Below are 19,979 nucleotides of genomic sequence, written 5' to 3'. Positions count from 1 at the left end.
ATACAATTTTAATGCAACAAATGTGGAAAGACATTGTGAAATGTATGTCTTTTTTGTCTATATTGATATGGTAGTTGTTTCCATAATACAGTTCCTGTGGTAAATCGGCCTGGCTTTCTCTGTCTTCTATTTTCATGTTCATCTGCAAAGCAGTAAAATTTTTATCACATCCTTCGTTTGGTTGGCCGATGCCCTCTTTGTCTGCGAAGACACAAAACCTTTCAAAAGGCACCCAGTTTTTTAAGTATATTTTATCCAGGATAACAATTTCCTCATTTTGCTCCGCTTCCTGTTCCTCTTTTGCAACTATTGTCATATTTGAAAAATTCAACGTCTCTGACATTTTATCTGCAAAAGTGTTTTCGATTTTCTCGTTAGTGTCCGCTAGACCTTGATCTATTGATCTTTCATTCTGAATTATATCTGAATGGAATTGTTCTCTAACGGTCTCCGTGTTCTGGAATGGCAGTTTTGGCATTGTTGCTGTCTTTGAAACACTAATAGGAATAGTTATGATTGACTCATATTCCCTAACTTGTATTTGTTGAGAAGTGATCACTTTCTCCTCTTCAAAATCGTTCAGATTCACTTTGAAAAGCTTCATTGGTCGAATCTCAAATTTCTCCCCAGTCCATTCCAAGTGTAGATTGTTTTGCTTTAAATTAGCGCTGACTTTTTTCTTCTCACTCTCTGAAAATTTTGTTTCGTGTATGTGTTATTCCTACACCCACTTTTGTCCCATTTTGGTTCATAGAGTTCTCTCCCCCCTCCTCACCTCCTGCACTCCCTTCCACATCCTGGTCCTCAACCGATATCTCCAAATCAAAGTCAACTTCCCTGCTTACACTGTTCTGTTCTTTGTGGTGCTGTGATTTCATTTTGAACTCTTTGGAGTAATTTTCGTTGAGTGTGCTGGTTAATTTGTCTGGTCTGAGCCACTCTTCATTCCAGAATACTGAGTCCCATTTGCTCTCACTGAATCCTCTGCTGCTCTCCTCTGATTGGGTCAACAATTCTTCTATCAATTTTGACACAGAAATTTCATCCCCAGTTGGTATATAAGATCCTTCTGTTACCACTTTTGCTAATACATTTTTGGAAGTTTCTTCTGTCAAACGATTTGTATCATTCGAGTTCAGATAGGCAACTCCATTGTTTTTATTTTCATTTTTCAGTCTTGAAAAAAGTTTCCCCTTTTGGAAGTGTTCCGTTCTCACTTCCACTGTTTGTGAACTGGATTTCTGGGTTGTTACTGTGAACTCTAGTTCCAAAACGCTGAAAAATTCGGGTGAAGTTAGCATAGTTTCAGCCAGAGTATCGCATTGGTCAGAATCGTACAGAATGATTTTAAAGTCAATATTGTCTCTCAACCTCACATTGCTGAGCCATAAATCAGACAATTTGAAATCAAAGTCACCCCAGGGGTCATTCCAAACCACCCTTATTGTCTCCATAGGGATAGTTTCTATGTTATGAGGGGTGACCTTGGCCAGAGATCGTCCATTGATGTAAGAGGCAACAAAACTCTTGGCTTCATTCGTCATTAAAATAACATTGAAAATGAGTTCTGTCTCGTTTGTTAATAAATTCAGCTTACATACAGCTGAAGTGTGATTGAGGTTGGCCAAGGGACGGATGAAGTAGCGTTCTGTTTTGCTGTGTTTCCACACTGTAATGTGTCCATCCTGGTAAGGAACGTTTGCAAAACAGTCAGGAGCTAACTCTAAATCATAGAAGCTGACCAGATTTGTAGCTTCTACTTGATCATCCCCATTGATCTCATATCTCCCAATAAAACAGAGACATTCCAGCATAATTAAATATAGGCCAACACGCATTATTGCTCGGCTAAAGCGATTCTGAAACGAAAAATAGATCATAGTTAATAGCTTATGAATAAAATCAAGTATCAAAAGCTGACTTTAAGAAGTTACACCAGCATAAAATTCCTTCATACGAGGTTGCATGTTTGCTCTTTTGTTTGTGTTTTTATTCGCAGCTAGTTTTTGCAATGCTTGCCAATACAAAAACTCAATGAGCATTGAACGAAAGAAAATCTTCAAAAAAATTAGGATATGGAAAATTAGATTTCCAAAATAAACTTACAAGCAGTCAAATTTCTAAGTTCCCGGTTTGAGTTCTCTTGAAATCCTATCCAAGAAGCATATATACCAGACAGGCGATACCCAAAATTTCTCATATGATCTTGGTATTGTTGCCAAGATTTCAATATATGATTGTTATTATATGGTGTTCAAAAATCAGGTATGCACATTTTCAACAATCATACAAAATTTATACATCAGTCTCAGTTTTAAGCGCTTCAAACGACTCATGGAATATTGGTACCAGTTAATTTCGTTGCATGGTTTCCCAAAAATTTTGGCAAGTTTCCCTTTCTTCCTATTTCTTTCTAACATTTCCCTATGGGCAATTCCAGTAGAAAATTTATGGGATATGCAAGTTTAGGTAAGTATAGGCAATTTCTCGATTTTACCCGATGAGAAAAGTGGGAATTCTTCCCAATGAGACTTCAGGGAAATTGCAAGTGGCTCACCGGGATTGCCACGATTTCGGAAAATTTTTAATGGGAGTTTCGGGATTTAATATGTAACCAATGGGAGTGACGGAAATTGGGCCTTTTTCCCAGCGCAATTAACGGAATCTCAGAAAATTTTCCAGTGGGACTGATGGGATTTAGGCAGTTTTCTCAGCAGAAATTTCGCGAGAAACGATGCTACGAATGGTTCTTGCATGGTTCTGGTTGGGTCGATACATGGTGCTTGTATGGTTTTCATATATTTCTTACATGATCTTTTTTATGGCTCCAATACTATCCATTCATGGGTCTTACACAGTTTTTATATGGTTCCTACATGACCCAATACATGGCTCTTAGTTGGTTCTTATAAGATCCTTACATGGTTCCTGTATGGTTTTTGTATAGTGAATCGTTCTCGCGTGATATTTCAATTGATCCCTACTGGACATGGTTAGCATAAGGTGTGTCTTAGAACGACAAACTATTAAATTAAAGTTTTATTTGCTGGCATTTTCAATTGAAATGTTTTTGGGCTAGCTAAAATTTTAATTTACTGTTTTTTGAACTTTTGAGAGGTTTTTAGGAGATTTGTGGAGCGTTTTTACAGAAAAACAAATATGGCAAAAAAGGTAGTCTTTTTCATTATTAACATTTAGTTCCATGAAGCAGAATTACGATTCTCCTCCATTTTGACGGAAACTTCAGCAATTATATTTGCTCTGTCGGAATACGAATGTGTTTATCCAAGGTCACGACAACCAGTTACTCTCTGTAGGTAACAAAAGTAGAATATTATTTTTATTTACAAAAGAAAAACAAAAAAAATGAAGCAATAAATTCCCTATAAAAGAAATGAAATTTTAGAGCCTTCGAAAAATTATTTTTTTGGGCACATCAAAACTAAGTAACCTCTTCAGTACACCTATTTTGTTTTAAAAGAAAATAGCGACAGCGCCAACCTAGAGTGAAAACGATCCCTACAAATTTAAGACATAAAAGGACACTACTTTAGGGTTTGTGATACCTCTGTTTGTGGAGCTACGTATATGAGCCACGAAACCGCTTTAGAAATAAGAAACTGGATTTGAGGTGCGAATGCGAGGTTTTATTACTTAGTGGGATTACAACTTTCAGTTTTGCTTAGCAGCAGAATTACGAAAGTAGTCGTAAACTGAGAATGTGGAAATCCTCCTCAAACCCAACAGAATCCTTATAGTTGCAAAACGGAGTGGATTAGGAACAACTGAATTGAATGATGAAAGTTAGGCGAATGAAGATATAATCAAAAGTGGGTGGTAAGTTGGCGGGAAACTTAAAATAAGTGAACGATGACTTTTAGTCAGACAAGGGCAAGCTTAAAATGATTTGGTACTAGATGACATAAAATGAACTGAATATGGTACAACCGTACCACATATCCTGGTTTCTAATTAGTTTTTAAATTGCAACAGTAGAAAATTTAGGATATTAATTACATATGTACTGGTTACTATAATTAGTAGATAATGAGAGCAAACTCAAGCCAACAGAAAATTGCAGTGGAATTCAGGGACATATGCTAAAGAAATTAAGTTAGTGTAAATCCTTTACAGTTGCATTCATTCGTAAACTTAAAACAAAAATTAAAGCACAATTGAGCTGCGAATCCCATAAGATTGAAAATTTACGGTAAACTGCTACATAACCAAAGTTTAATTTATTGGCTGTAAACGAAACACGTTCAAAAATATTTATTGAACAATAACAGAAGATCTGCGCAATGGTAGCACAAATCTAGGTCTCGATTTAATATCACACAATTGAATGAATTAAAATAAAATGAATGCACCATTGAAACAGTTTTGAAAATGAGTTTTACTCAGTTTAAATTTTATTTTCTGCGTCAAAGACGCTCACGCTAATCTCCCTAGCATAACCTTCGCATTCATAACTTTCGGGGGACCATGGCCTAACTGGAGGAGGTGCAGGAGGACTCACTATTGGCTGCTCGAAATATGTCTCCGATACAGGAGGTTGTGACGCCTCTTCTTGAATGATTGTCTTAATGACCGGATTTGCGGTCTTAGGTCTTTTTGGGTGCAGGAGCAGCAGAGTCATCTCTAACTGAGCACACGGAATTTTCAAGATCACAATAATCTGGGGCTCTACTGTTTCTTTTGGTGTTTGATGTAGAGGGCGATGCGGTTGATGAAGTGACCGATGACGCAGCAACTGAGGAGGCATTTGATGTGTTGAGCGTGCTGGATGATTGTCTTGAACGATTGCTTCCCGTAGATATCGAAAATTAGATTTCAAAAAAAAACTTGCAAGCAGTCAAATTTCTAAATTCCTGGTTTGAGTTCTCTTGGAATCCTATCCAAGACGCATATATACCAGACAGGCGATACCCAAAGTTTCTCATATGATCTTGGCATGGTTGCAGAGACTTCAATGTATTATTGTTATTATATGGTGTTCAAAAAATTGGTATGCACATTTTCAACAATCACACAAAGTTTATACATCAGTCTCAGTTTTAAGCGCTTCAAGCAACTCATCGAATATTGATACCAGATAAGTTGGGTGCATGGTTTCTCAAAAATTTTGGCGAGTTCCCTTTTTCTTCCTATTTTTTCTAACATTTCCCACTGCGCAGTTCAAGTAGTATATTTTTGTATATGCTAATTTAGGTAAATAGATGCAATTTCTCGATTTTAAGCGATGAGAAAAATGGCAATTCTTCCCAATGAGACTTCAGGGAATTTGCAAGTGGATCACCGGGATTGCCACGATTTCGGAAAATTTTTAATGGGAGTTTCGGGATTTAATATGTAGCCAATGGGAGTGACGGAAATTGGGCCTTTTTCCCAGCGCAATTAACGGAATCTCAGAAAATTTTCCAGTGGGACTGATGGGATTTAGGCAGTTTTCTCAGCAGAAATTTCGCGAGAAACGATGCTACGAATGGTTCTTGCATGGTTCTGGTTGGGTCGATACATTGGTTTTCATATATTTCTTACATGATCTTTTTTATGGCTCCAATACTATCCATACATGGGTCTTACACAGTTTTTATATGGTTCCTACATGACCCATACATGGCTCTTAGTTGGTTCTTATAAGATCTTACATGGTTCCTGTATGGTTTTATTATGGTAAATCGTTCTCGCGTGATATTTCAATTGATCCTAACTGGACATGGTTGGTATAGGGTGTGTCTTATAACGACAAACTATTAAATTAAAGTTTTATTTGCTGGCATTCACAATTGAAATGTTTTTGGGCTATCTAAAATATTAATTTACTGTTTCTATAACTCTCTGGGAGGTTTTTAGCGTATTTGTCGAGCGTTTTTACAGAAAAACAAATTTGGCAAAAAAGGTAGTCTTTTTCATTAACATCATTTAGTTCCATGAAGCAGAATTACAAATCTCCTCCATTGCTACGGAGTATTCAGCAATCATATTTGCTCTGTCGAAATATGAATGTGTTTATCCAAGGTCACGACAACCAGTTACTCTCTGTAGGTAACAAAAATAAAATATTTTTTTTATATACACAAGAAAAACAAAAAAAAATGAAGCAACAAATTCTTTTGTAAACAAATGAAAATTTAGAGCCTTTATGGGCACATCAAAACAAACTAACCTCTTCAGTGCACCTATTAAGTTTTAAAAGAAAATAGCAACAACGCCAACCTAGAGTGAAAACGATCCCTACAATATTACGACATAAAAGGACACCACTTCAGGGTTTGTGATACCTCTGACTGTGGAGGTACGTATATGAGCCACGAATCCGCTTTAGAAATAAGGAACTGGATTCGAGGTGCGAATGCAAGGTTTTATTACTTAGTGGGATTACCACTTTCAGTTTTGCTGAGCAGCAGAGCTACGAATGTAGTCGTAAACTGTGGATGTGGAAATCCTCCTCAAACCCAACAGGATTCTTCTAGTTGCAAAACGAAGTAGATTAGGAACAAATGCAATGAATGATGAAAGTTAAGCGAATGGAGATATAATCAAAAGTGGGTGGTATGAACAAAAATATCCTCGGCTGTAATTAGATTTTAAATTGCAACAGTAGAAATTTTAGGATATTAATTACATATGTACTGGTTACTATAATTAGAAGATAATGAGAGCAAACACAAGCCAACAGAAAATTGCAGTGGAATACAGGGACATATGCTAAAGAAATTAGGTTAGTGTAAATCCTTCATATTTCCATTCATTCTCAAACATAAAACAAAAATTAAAGCACAATTGAGCTGCGAAGCCCATAAGATTGAATATTTACGGTGAACTGCTACATAACCAAATTTTAATTTATTGGCTGTAAACGAAACACGTTCACAATTAATTTTTGAACATTAACAGAAGATCTGCGCAATGGTAGCACAAATCCAGGTCTCGATTTAATATCACACAATTGAATGAATTAAAATGAAATGAATGCACAATTTAAACAGTTTTGTAAATGAGTTTTACTTAGTTTAAATTTGCTTTTCTGCGTCAAAGACGCTCATGCTAATCTCCCTAGCATAATCTTCGTATACATAGTTTTCGGGGGACCATGGTCTAACTGGAGGAGGTGCAGGAGGACTCACTATTGGCAGCTCGAAGTAAGTCTCCGAAACAGGAGGTTGTGACGCCTCTTCTTGAATGATTGTCTCAATGACCGGATTTGCGGTCTTAGGTCTTTTGGGTGCAGGGGTGGCAGAGTCATCTCTCACTGAGCACACGGATCTTTCAAAATCAAAATAATCTGGGGCTCTTCTTTTTCTTTGGGTCTTTGATGTAGAGGGCGAAGCGGTTGATGAAGTGACCGATGATGCAGCAACTGAGGAGGCATTTGATGTGTTGTTGTGGTGGATGATTGTCTCGAACAATTGCTTCCCGTTTGTGGCTTTTTGGGCTTGCTGGAGGACATTGCCTTAGAGATGTTTCTGTTGGCGGACAAAACTCCTGAGGCAGCATCAGATTGGGTTGGTCTATGGCGAATCTTTATCTCCCCACGATATTTTTTTTAGGTTCTTCGTATGTTGAGCGATTTTCGAGGGCGTTGTTGGGTGTAATGACAGAGGTCTGTATTACGCTCAGCGCCGGTACCAATTTCTGCGATATCAATATTTTGCACACTGACGTCAGGGACTCCGGTTTATTTAATAACAGTTGTTGTAGGTGACGTTTGCACCATCGTACTGCTCGGGGCCAACGTTTCCCACAAGCCACGGAGATCCCTCTTCGATCTTTTGGACTTTTTGTGTGCCAACTTGAGGTCCATCGATTTTTCGGACCGCGGTATCGGGTTGTTGAGTTTGGGTTGCATTTTGAACTGGGATACTGATTTGTTATGCTTCCCATTGTATCAGCGTCCAGCACCCACCTGAGCCTTTTGCATGACATATTCTATGAGGATATCGCTGCGGTCGCCGATCACCCTTCTGTTTTCGTCAAGATAATACTCCACGAGTACAGTATCAGCGTCTAAATAGTGGTGATGAATGTTTCTTTATGATAAACTTGATGACTTTGGTATTGTACTACTATTGCTTAATGGTGTGTTCGGCTTTCTTCCATAATGTGCTTGGAAGCAAAGAAGTCAATAGAGAAGCAATAAAGTCAATAGTATACGCAGTTGAAATACTATTGAGTTTATTGCTTCTTTAAATGTGAATGTGTTATTTCTACTATCTAATTTCATGCAGCTTAAGCGTCTTTTAATAGTTTGTATCAAACGTTTTACTAGTCCAATAGCCCAATAGCTCTGTTGTCATTAGCAGGGGCACTAATTATGTTAATATTGTGTTGTTCGCAGAAATTCTTCACTCTATATCCAATTAAACAACGTGCTTGATCTAACCTGATATTTCGGGGGACACCGTGTATATGAATGTATTCATCTAAAAATTTAATTACATTTGCTTTGTTAGCTTTTTCAAAGACTTCTACAGTAGGATATTTTGAAAAACGATCAATACATGAAAGAAAATGAATTTCTTGATCTCTTTCATTCGTAATGGGCCCGCCGAAATCAATTTGCATTTCTTCATTAGGTTCTGAACAATTAAATAAAGGTTTCCCTTTGGATGCCGGAACAACTGGTTTGACATTCTCACCAATATCAGTACAAGGCTTGCACTGGGCAGCCTTGTTGAGAATTTCACGGTGCATATACGGCCAGAACGCATACTGCCCAAGAGTTATCATGCCCTAACTGCCGGGGTGCGTAAGATGAAGGCTCTCTAGCACTGCATCTTGTATTGAGTGTGGAATTGCCACACGTTCATGCACGCAAACGCAACCCGATCGCACGTGAAGGTCCCTCCAATAGGAGAACAAGTAGGGGTTCACCTCGCCACACCATTGTGGGTCATTTTGCAAATTGCAATCGGGCACCTCTTTGAAAACCGCGTCTTGGCCTGGTGAGCACGGCCAAGAATCCTTTCGTAAATAACTGCGTGAGGTTATTTTCAAACACTTCTTCCTTCGACAATTCCAGATTGGGGGAGTTCTGACCCTCATTTGATGAGCGTGTTCAATTTACCGCCGATTTCTGTGTTGAATGGAACGTGACCCTGCTGTGGAAGGGAGGGGTTTGTGTAATCGGTTTTGGGCTGCTCATATTTCCAGGAGGAATTAAATGAATGTGTGTTGTGTTTGAGTTGAATTCAGAGTGGGATTTGATTTGACTTGAGATTGTATTGAAATTTGTATTAAGATGGATTTGAGCAGCGTTTGCAGAATTTTCCAGAAGCAACTGAGTTTTGTTACGATTAATGGCAGAAAGCAAATTGGAATAGATTGTTGGGTGAGGATGTGAGGCACGGGTGGAATGTGTGTAATTGACGCTGCTATAGTGCTGTGATTGGCAGTTTTGTGGAGTGGAATTTACATAAATTGCTGCAATAGCGTCACGAATGCGGGTAATTGTTGCTACCGCAAATTCCTCATCGTATTTATTTATAACTATTGCTTCTCGATTTGGTTGGCAAGAAATTTAATCTACCAGCCCCATTTTTGCGCCTGGTACATGTTCAATATTAAAATCAAAGCAGAAAAGATGATACACCCAACGGGTTAAACGACTATTCTAGGATTTGTTAGACCGATGTTCTTTCATAATGGAAAGTAGTGCTCGATGATCTGTGATGATTGTGAATCATTTGCCAAATAAGTAGCATTTAAAATATGCTACGGACCACGCAACCCCTAAAAATTCTAGTTCATTTACATTATAACATTCCTCATTTGAGTTTAGAAAAAGTGACGCGAATGCAACCGTATGCCAACCTGTCGGTGAACGTTGTTCTAATGCTGCTCCTAATCCTGCTCTAGATGCGTCGCACCTGATCAGCGTTTCCAAGTGCGGATTGTAATGTGTATTTTCCGTTGCGTTTGCTACTTTATTTTTAATTGATCGAAAGTGAGTTTCAAGTTCATCATTCCAGATAAATTTTGTGTTTTTTTAAGTAATGGCCGAAGTGGATGACAGAATTGGGATTAATTTGGAAAGAAGTTTCCTAAGTAAAGGACTGAACCTAGAAATGAGCGTAATTGTTTTAGGTGCTGATCAGTTTAAAAATGTTGCTGTTTTCGATTCAAGTGCTGCGATTCCTGACTGAGTAAATTTATGTTCTAACCAATCAATTTCAGTTTTAGCGAAATGACATTTAGGTAAAATTATTCTCAAATTATCATCGTCCAATTTTTTTAAACGTTTGTAGACTAACTTTAAGTGGTATTCTTTAGAACCACGACTAACTATTATAATATCATTTAAGAAACAATGAGTATTTTTAAGTGCAACTAATCTATAATCCATTTTTTTTGAAATTCTGCTGGCATGTCAGTTAATCCGTGGAAACCGGTAAAAAAGCGATATGTACCAGTTCCCTCACCGCTGATAATTTTGAAGTTGCAATGCAGGGACGTTTCTGGGTCTAAATTAAGTTGACTGTATGCGTACTCCAAATCCAATGTCCAAAAACATGCTGTTTCTGCTGATGCATTTGTATTTAATTTTTGTTGAATCGTGTCAATTAAATTATCTGTATTTGTCATTTGACATTTCTATTTATGGATAGATTTATTTAAATTTTTTGAATCCTAAGCCAGTTTAACTGTTTTGCCTCTTTTTACCGTGATAACTATAGGTGAAATGAAAATTCTATCTGAACAGCTGTTTAACTTTATGTTGTGTTTTTCTTCAAGTAATTTTTGAAGTTCGGCATTGACTAGTGGTTGTAAATTGCTGGGGACTCTGCGTCTTTTTTGATGTGTGGGTGTAAAGTGTGTATGAATTGTAGATTTAACTGAATTTTTCAGAGATTTACCGATTCTTGTGATAAGACCGGGAAAATCAAATGCTATCTGTTTCTTGATTAAGCATTTTCTTGATTAAGCATTGGTTTTGATCAACATTTGCAATTTGTTTGAACTGAGTGATAGAAAAGCATAGCTTTGGGAAGAGATCTCGGCCGATGATGGGTCTATGACCCTCCTCCACTACTGTCACGTCAACGCCTGTAGCCACCCAATCAATAAACTTGATTGATGTCTTAATCGGTCCGATGATCTTGAGTACATCATTAGAGAAAGTTTTTAGGTCATGCATCTTGATGACTGTATCCAATAGCTTTCTTTACACTCTGACACCAGAGTGTTTGCGAGACTTTTATTTATTATAGTGCACACGCTCCCCGAATCCAACAAAGCCTTTGTCTTGGTATTCCCGATACAAATGTCCAAATTTACTGGTTCCAGCTCTCGAGTGTCGCTATTAATAGAAATTGTAGCAACAGAGTTATCATCATAGTCGTCATAATCCGAATCGTAGTTAGCATCGTAGATACCTTGCTTTTGAAGCAATCTATCTATATGGTTGACTTGCTCTGCCACTGTTGCTGAAGTGCCCAACGTGGCCGCCTCGGAGACAAAATCATTAACATTGTTCACTCTGGGTTTTGGTTTGTATGGATGTTTGGGTTTCCGACAAAGTTTTGCGAAATGGTTAAAAAAACCGCAATTTTTACAATTCTTCCCACGGGCGGGCTAATTTTGTCTATGTGCGGCTGACAATCCATAGCCACAGTTTGGAAAATTGACTAGTTGATGGACGCGATCTATTCCAAGACCCTTGTACATTGTTTACTGATGCACTTGTGACCTCGTTCGTCGATGGATGATAAGAGGTCCCAGGTATCTTTAACTGATTTCGTATGCCCATCTCAATGTTCATGGAAACTTCTAGTGCCTTTTTATCTGTTCTTGTCTCCTTTAGCAACTCCCTTTGGATTTCGCCGTCTTGCATGTTTGCTATGAAGACGTCACGAGTGACTGATTCCTCATGGCTTCCTAAATCGCAGTTCAACGACAGTTCCCGAAGGCAACCATAAAACTTTTCCACAAGTTCTCCCTTCAATTGTTTCCTGATGAGGAAAGTATACCGGTCGAAGGTGATATATCATTGTTTGGTAAACACTTGATCTAGACTTTACCAAAGGTCTTTTGTTGTTACGCGATCAATCCGAATAGTCGGCTTTTGGGAACCAAATAGTCGTCTACCCTCCATACCTAGGCTGAGATATGTCGGAGAAACAGCTTTTTTATCACAATACTTCCAGGGTTTGTCACCACATACTATACCTACGAGTTCTATCCTTTGACAATGGTTTAGCCACGCGTTCTTAAGTTGCTCATTTCGAGTTTTCCGATTTCTTTCGATCTGGGATGTGCTATTTTCAACATTATCCTTGTATATATGTTCAGGGGGTAGAGTGATCTTGTCCGGGGGGGTCTTCGCGTAGGGTGTCAATCGAGATGCCCTCTTTCGGCACGATAGCCAACTTCAACATTATCTGCCAGCGGTCCCATCTCAAAGGTGGTTCTAGTGTTGGTTTCTCCCAAACGGGTTCAATTCCAAAGAGTGCACGTTCTTTGACTACTGGCTGCGCCAAGTGATACCTCTGACTTTGGAGGTACGTATACGAGCCGCGAATCTGCTTTAGAAATACAGAACTGGATTCGAGGTGCGAATCCAAGGTTTTATAACTTAGTGGGGTTACCACTTTCAGTTTTGCTTAGCAATAGAGCTACGAACGTAGTCGTAAACTGAGGATGTGGAAATCCTCCTCAAACCCAACAGGATTCTTCTAGTTGCAAAACGAAGTAGATTAGGAACAACTGTATTGAATGATGAAAGTTAAGCGAATGAAGATATAATCAAAAGTGTGTGGTATGAACAAACTGAAAAGTTGACTTATTAGTCGGCGGCAAACTTATAATAAGTGAACGATGACTTTTAGTCAGACAAGGGCTAACTTAGAATGATTTGATACTAAATGATAATATGAACTTAATATGGTACAACCGTACCACAGGGTTCATTAATAAAGGGTTTTTTTACGAACAAAAATAGCACACACGAATACGCTCAAAAGCACACAACTTATGCTAAAACAATACAGCAATGCATACACGTGCATCAAATTGGACATCTAACTGATTGTTCAAAAGAGACGTTACTCTGAAATTAAATGAAAGAGAAATCCGGTTTATAGGAAGTTCTGATGAAAGTTTCGCAGACAAAATAAAAACACCATCAGAAATGGTTTTTATGAAAAACCCCAAAATTTATGTCTTTTGTTCCGACGGACGAATCAAAATTGATTCACAGTTCCTTTGCTATACACAAAATGACTCCAGTCACATCACTTTGAATTACAGTATTTTTTGTGCTTCAATCAGGCGAAATCAAATTGGCAAATCTTTTAAAATAGAACAAAACTTCACTCTCACTGAAAAACTAGAGGAGCCATACTCAAAAGTTAGCAGATTAGGGGTACCGAACTCCGCAAGCTAGTTCATTTCCCTCCATTGATACAATTACACTCAGCAAAGCTTTTTAAATAGAAAAACACGCTGAAAAAGAAGGGCATTTCTAGAAATCTTTTGTCTCAACGGCCCAGGCAAGGCTTCTACACTCATAAACTCTACAAGCCGCAATAGTCAACAAATCCTCTGCAATTTTCTACTCAAATAGCACTCTAAAACTATATTTAAACTCTCTAACAAAGTTTCTTAAAAAACTATCCGTTCCGATTCCATCTGCTGGCCAACCAAGATATGGCGCATTTTTTTTCTTTCTCATCATTCTCCCACCATTCCTTGATCATATAAACTTTGAGGATTTTGTGTACTTAGATTATCAACCCTAACTCAAAAAATCCTCCATGTCCTCTGAAGTAACTATCGTAAAACTACACTATCTTCCAACTTCGAATCCTCCATATCCTCATAAAAAACTACACGATCTTCGAACTCAGAGGCATTTTCGTTTTTCATTTTTCAGATCTCATTCACTAACACTATTCCGTTTCAACAGAGACTTCCTTCGCAGCATATCAAGTACGAATACCACATGTGAATCTTCTAATATTAGTTGCCCATTCATTGTCTCATTCCAAAATAATTTAATGTCAAATTTGTCCAAAAATCAGACGGAACAAATATCAACAATTTAGGTTCTTGAACTTCCTCCCAATAATAAACTTAGTGGGTCACCAGTCAATGAAAGCCATCTGACGTCCGCGCGATATGAAAATCAAAAAACTACTCCAAAATATCATCATTTAAGCACTCAAATAAAATTTAAAAAAAACAAAAAAAAAACAGATGAACACTCAAATAGATCTCGTCTGAATGGACACTCATTTTATTTCACAATCGGTAACAATCAATCTGAAACACCAGACTATCGGCAATTAATCCCACAATATTTTTCTCCATTAACAGGATTTTCGGCGGCAATTTCCTAATTTGCTATCACAAACAGTTTTTCTTCCAACACCCCCAAGATTACCCACCATTAGCTCAATCAATAAACATCTCATTCATGCAAATAAATTGTGCGAACAGTTTTTTTATATAAAGTTTTTACACTTAATGAAACAGTCCAATAAATAAGCTAGTTATCAGACAAAGGTTAAATAAGCACACAGTTTATTTCTAAAACATCATCTATCTTCCCAATTAGCTGTTAGTCCGTTTAGCCTCCTAAAGGACATAAAACAAACTTCAAACAAACTTTTTAACAAGCGCATTAAAATCACCTTTTAGCGGGGTAAATTTTCCGCGCTTTTTGGAGCCGAAAAATAATACGTCCCAAGGTTCATCTTAAAAAAACACACTTTACTCAAATACACCAACGCTTGACCCAGAGGATTACATTGAGCCCCTGATTCGATAAACAACAGGATACTACACAAATTATTCTTATTTTAACATTAAAATGAAGCCAAAATATGTTATACACCGCACTTATTTTTTTCCGAAGTCAAAATATTGGGGATTAATTTTATGAAGGGATGGACACAGAATCACATAGAATCAATAAACTACAAAATCTTGACTTCAAAGTTCTTAAATGAAATAAAAAAAAATCACTTGGGGAAATTACGGTTGATCAAGGTAAAATAGTTTTGAACTCTAAGGCATCAGCCCTTCTCATTTTTTGTGACACATTGCCACCGAATTATTTGTCCAGAAAACTGATTTAAATTTTAATGTAATTTGTGTCGCCCACAAAACCCATGTGTTTTATGCCCCCATTATACAGTATATGTAGATAAAGAGTTTGTTACTCCCAAGACTTACTTGTTTTTTGCACTCCCAAGTCTTTCGTGCGTTTTTCTACGAACTGATCCACAGTAAAAGGGCACGTACACTGTAACGGGGGTGCATAATTTACTGCTCCAAAATGATAATCATCCGCAAATCGTGTTCACATAAATTATAATAAACTCTGTTTACTTACAGCCCAGTTTTGCAGGCAATTGTAATCGATCAACAAAATTTCTCTACCAAAAATAAAGGAAAACAAGACCTCATGAAGACACATTTTGATTGCTCATCGAAGCAAATACAAAAAAACTCAATATTATAAACCGAACAAATGGGCAAATCTGAAAATAAGACAGCCCCGTTCCATACATTGCCGGCACAGTTATCTAGTTTTTGATAAAAATTTTGGCTAAAATCTTTTTCTGAAGCTAGGCAATGCAGTTTTGAATTTAATTGCTGGAACCTGCATCATTACAAAACGGAAATCTCACTAATAACTTAATCAACCGCTCACGACTGAATTCCGAACGCTAATCAAACCCTATGGGCAAACAGACCACGGAAAAATGCTAAATCTGAATGTGGTCCGTTCAGTAGGATGGACCCTCCAATTAACATAAAAAATACTCACACTTGTTCTCAAAACACAAACATTTCTCACAAAGACATACAAAATTTTTGAATAACTGGAAAAAGTAACCACCCCCCTCCCCCTAATGAAAATCACGCTAAACAAGCAACACAGATATTTTGGGAACAAATCGCCCCGTTCGCATCTTCAACTACGCTCGTTCGCGAGCAAGTTTAATTACACTTCACAAAAGCAATTTTATCGAAACACATACCAATAATGAAACCAACACTGGTCATCAACAGAGCCAAAATATGCTCAATTGTTGTTTCCGTGACAATTCAAGCGACATTTTGAAATAGTTACTAAACAACCTAGAAATGCCATGAAGAAAAATCTTTCTGCGCCATAAAATATCACGCTGTCTTTATTAAATACCAAAATAGCTTAATTCAGTGCAAAAACCCCTCAAAAGTTCAAAAAACTAACTATACAATGAATCTGCTCTCTCTATCTCTCTCAACCTAAAAAAAATTACTAAGCCGCCTACAAAATAATAGAATGGAATAACTTACTACGTTACACAAAATCAGCCCGTACCTAACTCCAATTGCTTTCAGTACTGGGCCAGTGTAAATACAATTCACCGTCATTACTGAATCACAGAGAGACTCATGTCACTTTTTTGACTTGTCAGACTTGCGTTCAGTCTAATTTTACAATGGTCAGACTTGTGTCAAAAGCAAAAAAAAAAGTTGCGCAGGGGGATCGGACTCGCAAGCTTCAGCTGGCTAGTGATTCGTTATTTTTGCTGCGCCACCGTGACTGTTAACAATTTACCTAAAAATACGTTTAAATACGCACGGAAGAAGCGAATTCCAAGCGAGAAAGTGAGCAAAATATATTGCATGGGAGACTTGTATTTACAATTTCCCAGTACTGATTTACACTTGAAGTTCGGTACGACAGTTTTCTTTCGTTGACTTTCCTGCAGAAAATCCTCTCAAATTTTCAAGAACGTTGACCATCACTGACACCACCTTAACCGTATCATTGTGCATCAAAGTTTAAAAGCGAAATGAATACATTATATCCAGCAAACTTATTCGGAAATTTAAACTGAGCTGGTTCAGAGCAGCGCACCCTTATGTTCGAATTGACTTTAAACTCGACTATTCGATCCCTTTTATAATTAAAACACACATATCATTTAATTTATAGGAAACTCTAGTACATCAATAGATACCCTGAAGCATTGTAACATGTAACCCAAAAATTTTCTCCATTACAGTTTTCTAACGCGTGAATGTTCCAATGTGGTTTCCATCTTTCAAAGGCAGATTTTTCATTCAGATATTAGACTTTACTCATTTAATTCATCAGGGGATCATTCAATCAATTTTAAACTAGATAGTCGATTGTTAAGGTGTTCCCATAAACAAAGTTTAATTTTTTGATGAAGTTAAAGAAAGGGGTTCCTGGTCTTTAAATTACAGTCTAAAGCTGAAAAAGAGTATTTGTTACCTACATTTGACCCACACAAAATTGGAACAATTCATCTAAAGCATAAAGCACTTAATGCGGAAAAATACATTACGGATTTAACACTCTATGTTATACAACACCGTTTTACACAAATTCCTTTAGTTGTCAACTAATTAGCCTATTTAGTCACAAAAATTGGACTAAAAACTGGCAAATTGAAATATTACCCATTACCAGACGACAGAGCAGAATGTTTGAAGTAGCGCAAAGATGTAAAATTTTCATTTTTTGCAATACGAGCAATCACAATTAAAAAGAACAGTAAAATAATTTTAAAAAATTAAGTCGAACGTTTCGATTAACTGCTCTTTATCGGTAGATAGATTTCACAGCACACGGTCTCAGTCGGCCTAATCTTGTAACAGCAAGTTATTTGAAATTTTTTCATTGGATTCTCTCGATGCACCTTCTATGCACTAAAAGAAAAAAAGCCATTTCAAGGACATTTTTTGAAATTTTTGCGATTTTCTATTGCCATTTTAGCGGGTGTCTTTCATATATGAACTTGAGAAATTCTTGTAGGACATAGGGTACCTTAAAGAACCATCTCTCAGGCCACTGCAGCCTAACAAAAAAATTCTGGCAGCCTAAGAAAAAATTGAGGCTCTTTATAGCACACTCATTAAGTCACATTCAATCTACAGCACATGGGAGAAGGTCCCCAAAAGGGCAAAATGGAAATAAGGAGGCAAAGTATGGATCAAAAGTTTTTTCTGGTCTTCCAATGCTTATATGTTGTTATATAGCAGAAAACCACGTAAAAAATATCATCACAGTCTGGGAGGCCTAAAGTAAATAAATCTACCAGGGGGGGGGGACACAGATTAGATCCATTAACTTAGTGGTCAGATAACCTTTGGCTAATCCAATCACGGTATTGCGTGCTGGGCTATAAGGTGGAAGACCCTGAAAACCGTTAGTCATCGCATTGCTACCGCCCCAAAATCTCAATACGGATTTTGTCCCAGTTCTCCTTCTGCTAGTTATGCTCCAGACACGGAGTTCCTTGAGTATTTCTGGAGTGATCACTAGGACTTTGACTTTGAGCATCAAAATTTGAGAAACAAAGTTTTCCTTCAAAAGAGAAACAGCTCCTATAAAAATTTCCTCCCGGCTTTTCCTTAAAACTAGAACTCGAAGGATTAAGAATTAAAAAATTTTCGGCTTCCCCACATCGGTGTGAAATCGAATCAGAGTGGTGCTTTTAGTCTCACTGAAGTAGTATAGGACGCAAAAATTTTAGTATGTTTAAGATGCTTTTTTCCAAAACTACTGCTTCAAATCATTATGGGGCAGCTAAAATTTTTTGTCTCTGACGCCATTTGTTGTCACAACGTATTAGTGGATTTTTGAGTTTGCCGTATTTTCAAAATATTTCAGGTGGTTAATCATTTAGTATTGTCAATAAAAGTTCTGATTGGATTTTACGTAAGGTGAAAACGAATCTATATAATGGTTCGAGTTAAAAGCTACCGGTTTTCAAGAAATTTTCACTTTCTTCAAAGATTTTGCGATTTTTCGGGGTTTTTGTTGTCTTATTATTTAATCTGATCTTTTCCATTTGCGCCCCTCTTCCAGCTTACTTGCACCAGTCAGACGGTACAAATCAGATAGGTTGCTAATAGAGGTTATGTGTTGCAATTTTTTTTTGTATTTGCTCAAAACTATGGCTTTTTGGATCACACAAGATACTAATTTTTTTGGAAACAACAAACTTCTCAGTTTTGCAAGTTTTTTGTTAGAATGTTTTCTTGTCTCTTAGTCTGAAAATTGACATGTCTCTTTGGTTGTTGAGATAACATTATTTAATGCAAGTAACTTTTCCATGTCATAGATAGTGCTTTCTGACCTAATCGCTGTTCACAGTAAAATTTTGGGTTTTGCTAGTGTTTGCTGTATTCATTGATATCTTATCACTCAATCTCATTAATGACAGATCTCATCGGTGGCCAGAGAGTTTTTAATTAACTGAAATCATTCTGGCCTTCCGTAACAATTGTGTTCTTTGACTTTTACCATGCTTTTTTCGGGTCTTTCCCATTATAGCTCCCCCATGAAATTAGAGCCCCTCATTATGGTATAATTACAACAATTGGGGGGCTATAGGTTACATACCCACTAAGCTGGGGGGCTATAATGGGAAAGACCCCCTTTTTTCATTACTTAAGCTATTACTGTTTGCTAAAACTATTAAATTTTGTCTTTATCATTTCGTATCGAAATTGATAGGGTTTACCGATATTAAATGACTTGTTGCTAATGAAAGTTAAGGGGAATTAAATGGTCTCGTGGGTTCACTGAAATTATTTTTTTTTTTTGACACCTTCCTTTCAAAAAAGGAAAGTTGGTTTTGAATCACGATTGTTTTTGTTGTCCTTATGGTCCTATTACTTAGTCCCACTACTAACATTTCTCACTGGCCTTAGTTAATTTTCCCGTCGTAAATGCATTCATATGTACTGTTGTTCACGATTTATCCTGTTTTGTTTTTGATTTTCTTTCTTGTTTTACTCTTTCTTCTAAATTATCTCTTATATTTCAATTTTTTGTCTTTTACTTGGTCGGAATAAAAGCCCACAGTAGCCGAAATTGCAATTTTGGCTGTTTAAGGAATGAGGGAATGACATTAGCTAAAAATAATGTCAGCTAGAAAATTAATCTGGTAAACAAGCAAGAGTAAAAAAAAGTTTTCTTCCCCCAGCTTCATAGGAGCAAT

General features: G+C 37.2%; 1 protein-coding gene across 1 annotated transcript; it reads right to left on the bottom strand.

Moving 5' to 3' along the window:
* Positions 1-6: 6 nt before the first annotated feature.
* Positions 7-15,277, bottom strand: LOC142357484 (uncharacterized). Its single transcript, XM_075409100.1, has 2 exons — positions 15,181-15,277; positions 7-1,859 (listed from the first exon to the last, which is right to left on the bottom strand). The coding sequence occupies exon 2, from the start codon at positions 1,836-1,838 to the stop codon at positions 684-686; it is 1,155 nt and encodes a 384-aa protein (XP_075265215.1). The 5' UTR covers positions 1,839-1,859; positions 15,181-15,277; the 3' UTR covers positions 7-683.
* Positions 15,278-19,979: the final 4,702 nt, after the last annotated feature.

This window comes from Convolutriloba macropyga, unplaced genomic scaffold (genome assembly GCF_964194025.1).
Source record: "Convolutriloba macropyga unplaced genomic scaffold, txConMacr16.3 SCAFFOLD_4760, whole genome shotgun sequence".
Classification (NCBI taxonomy): Eukaryota; Metazoa; Xenacoelomorpha; order Acoela; family Convolutidae; genus Convolutriloba; species Convolutriloba macropyga.
The sequence above is the reverse complement of the archived record's forward strand: the minus strand, read 5'-3'. Positions and strand labels throughout refer to the sequence as shown.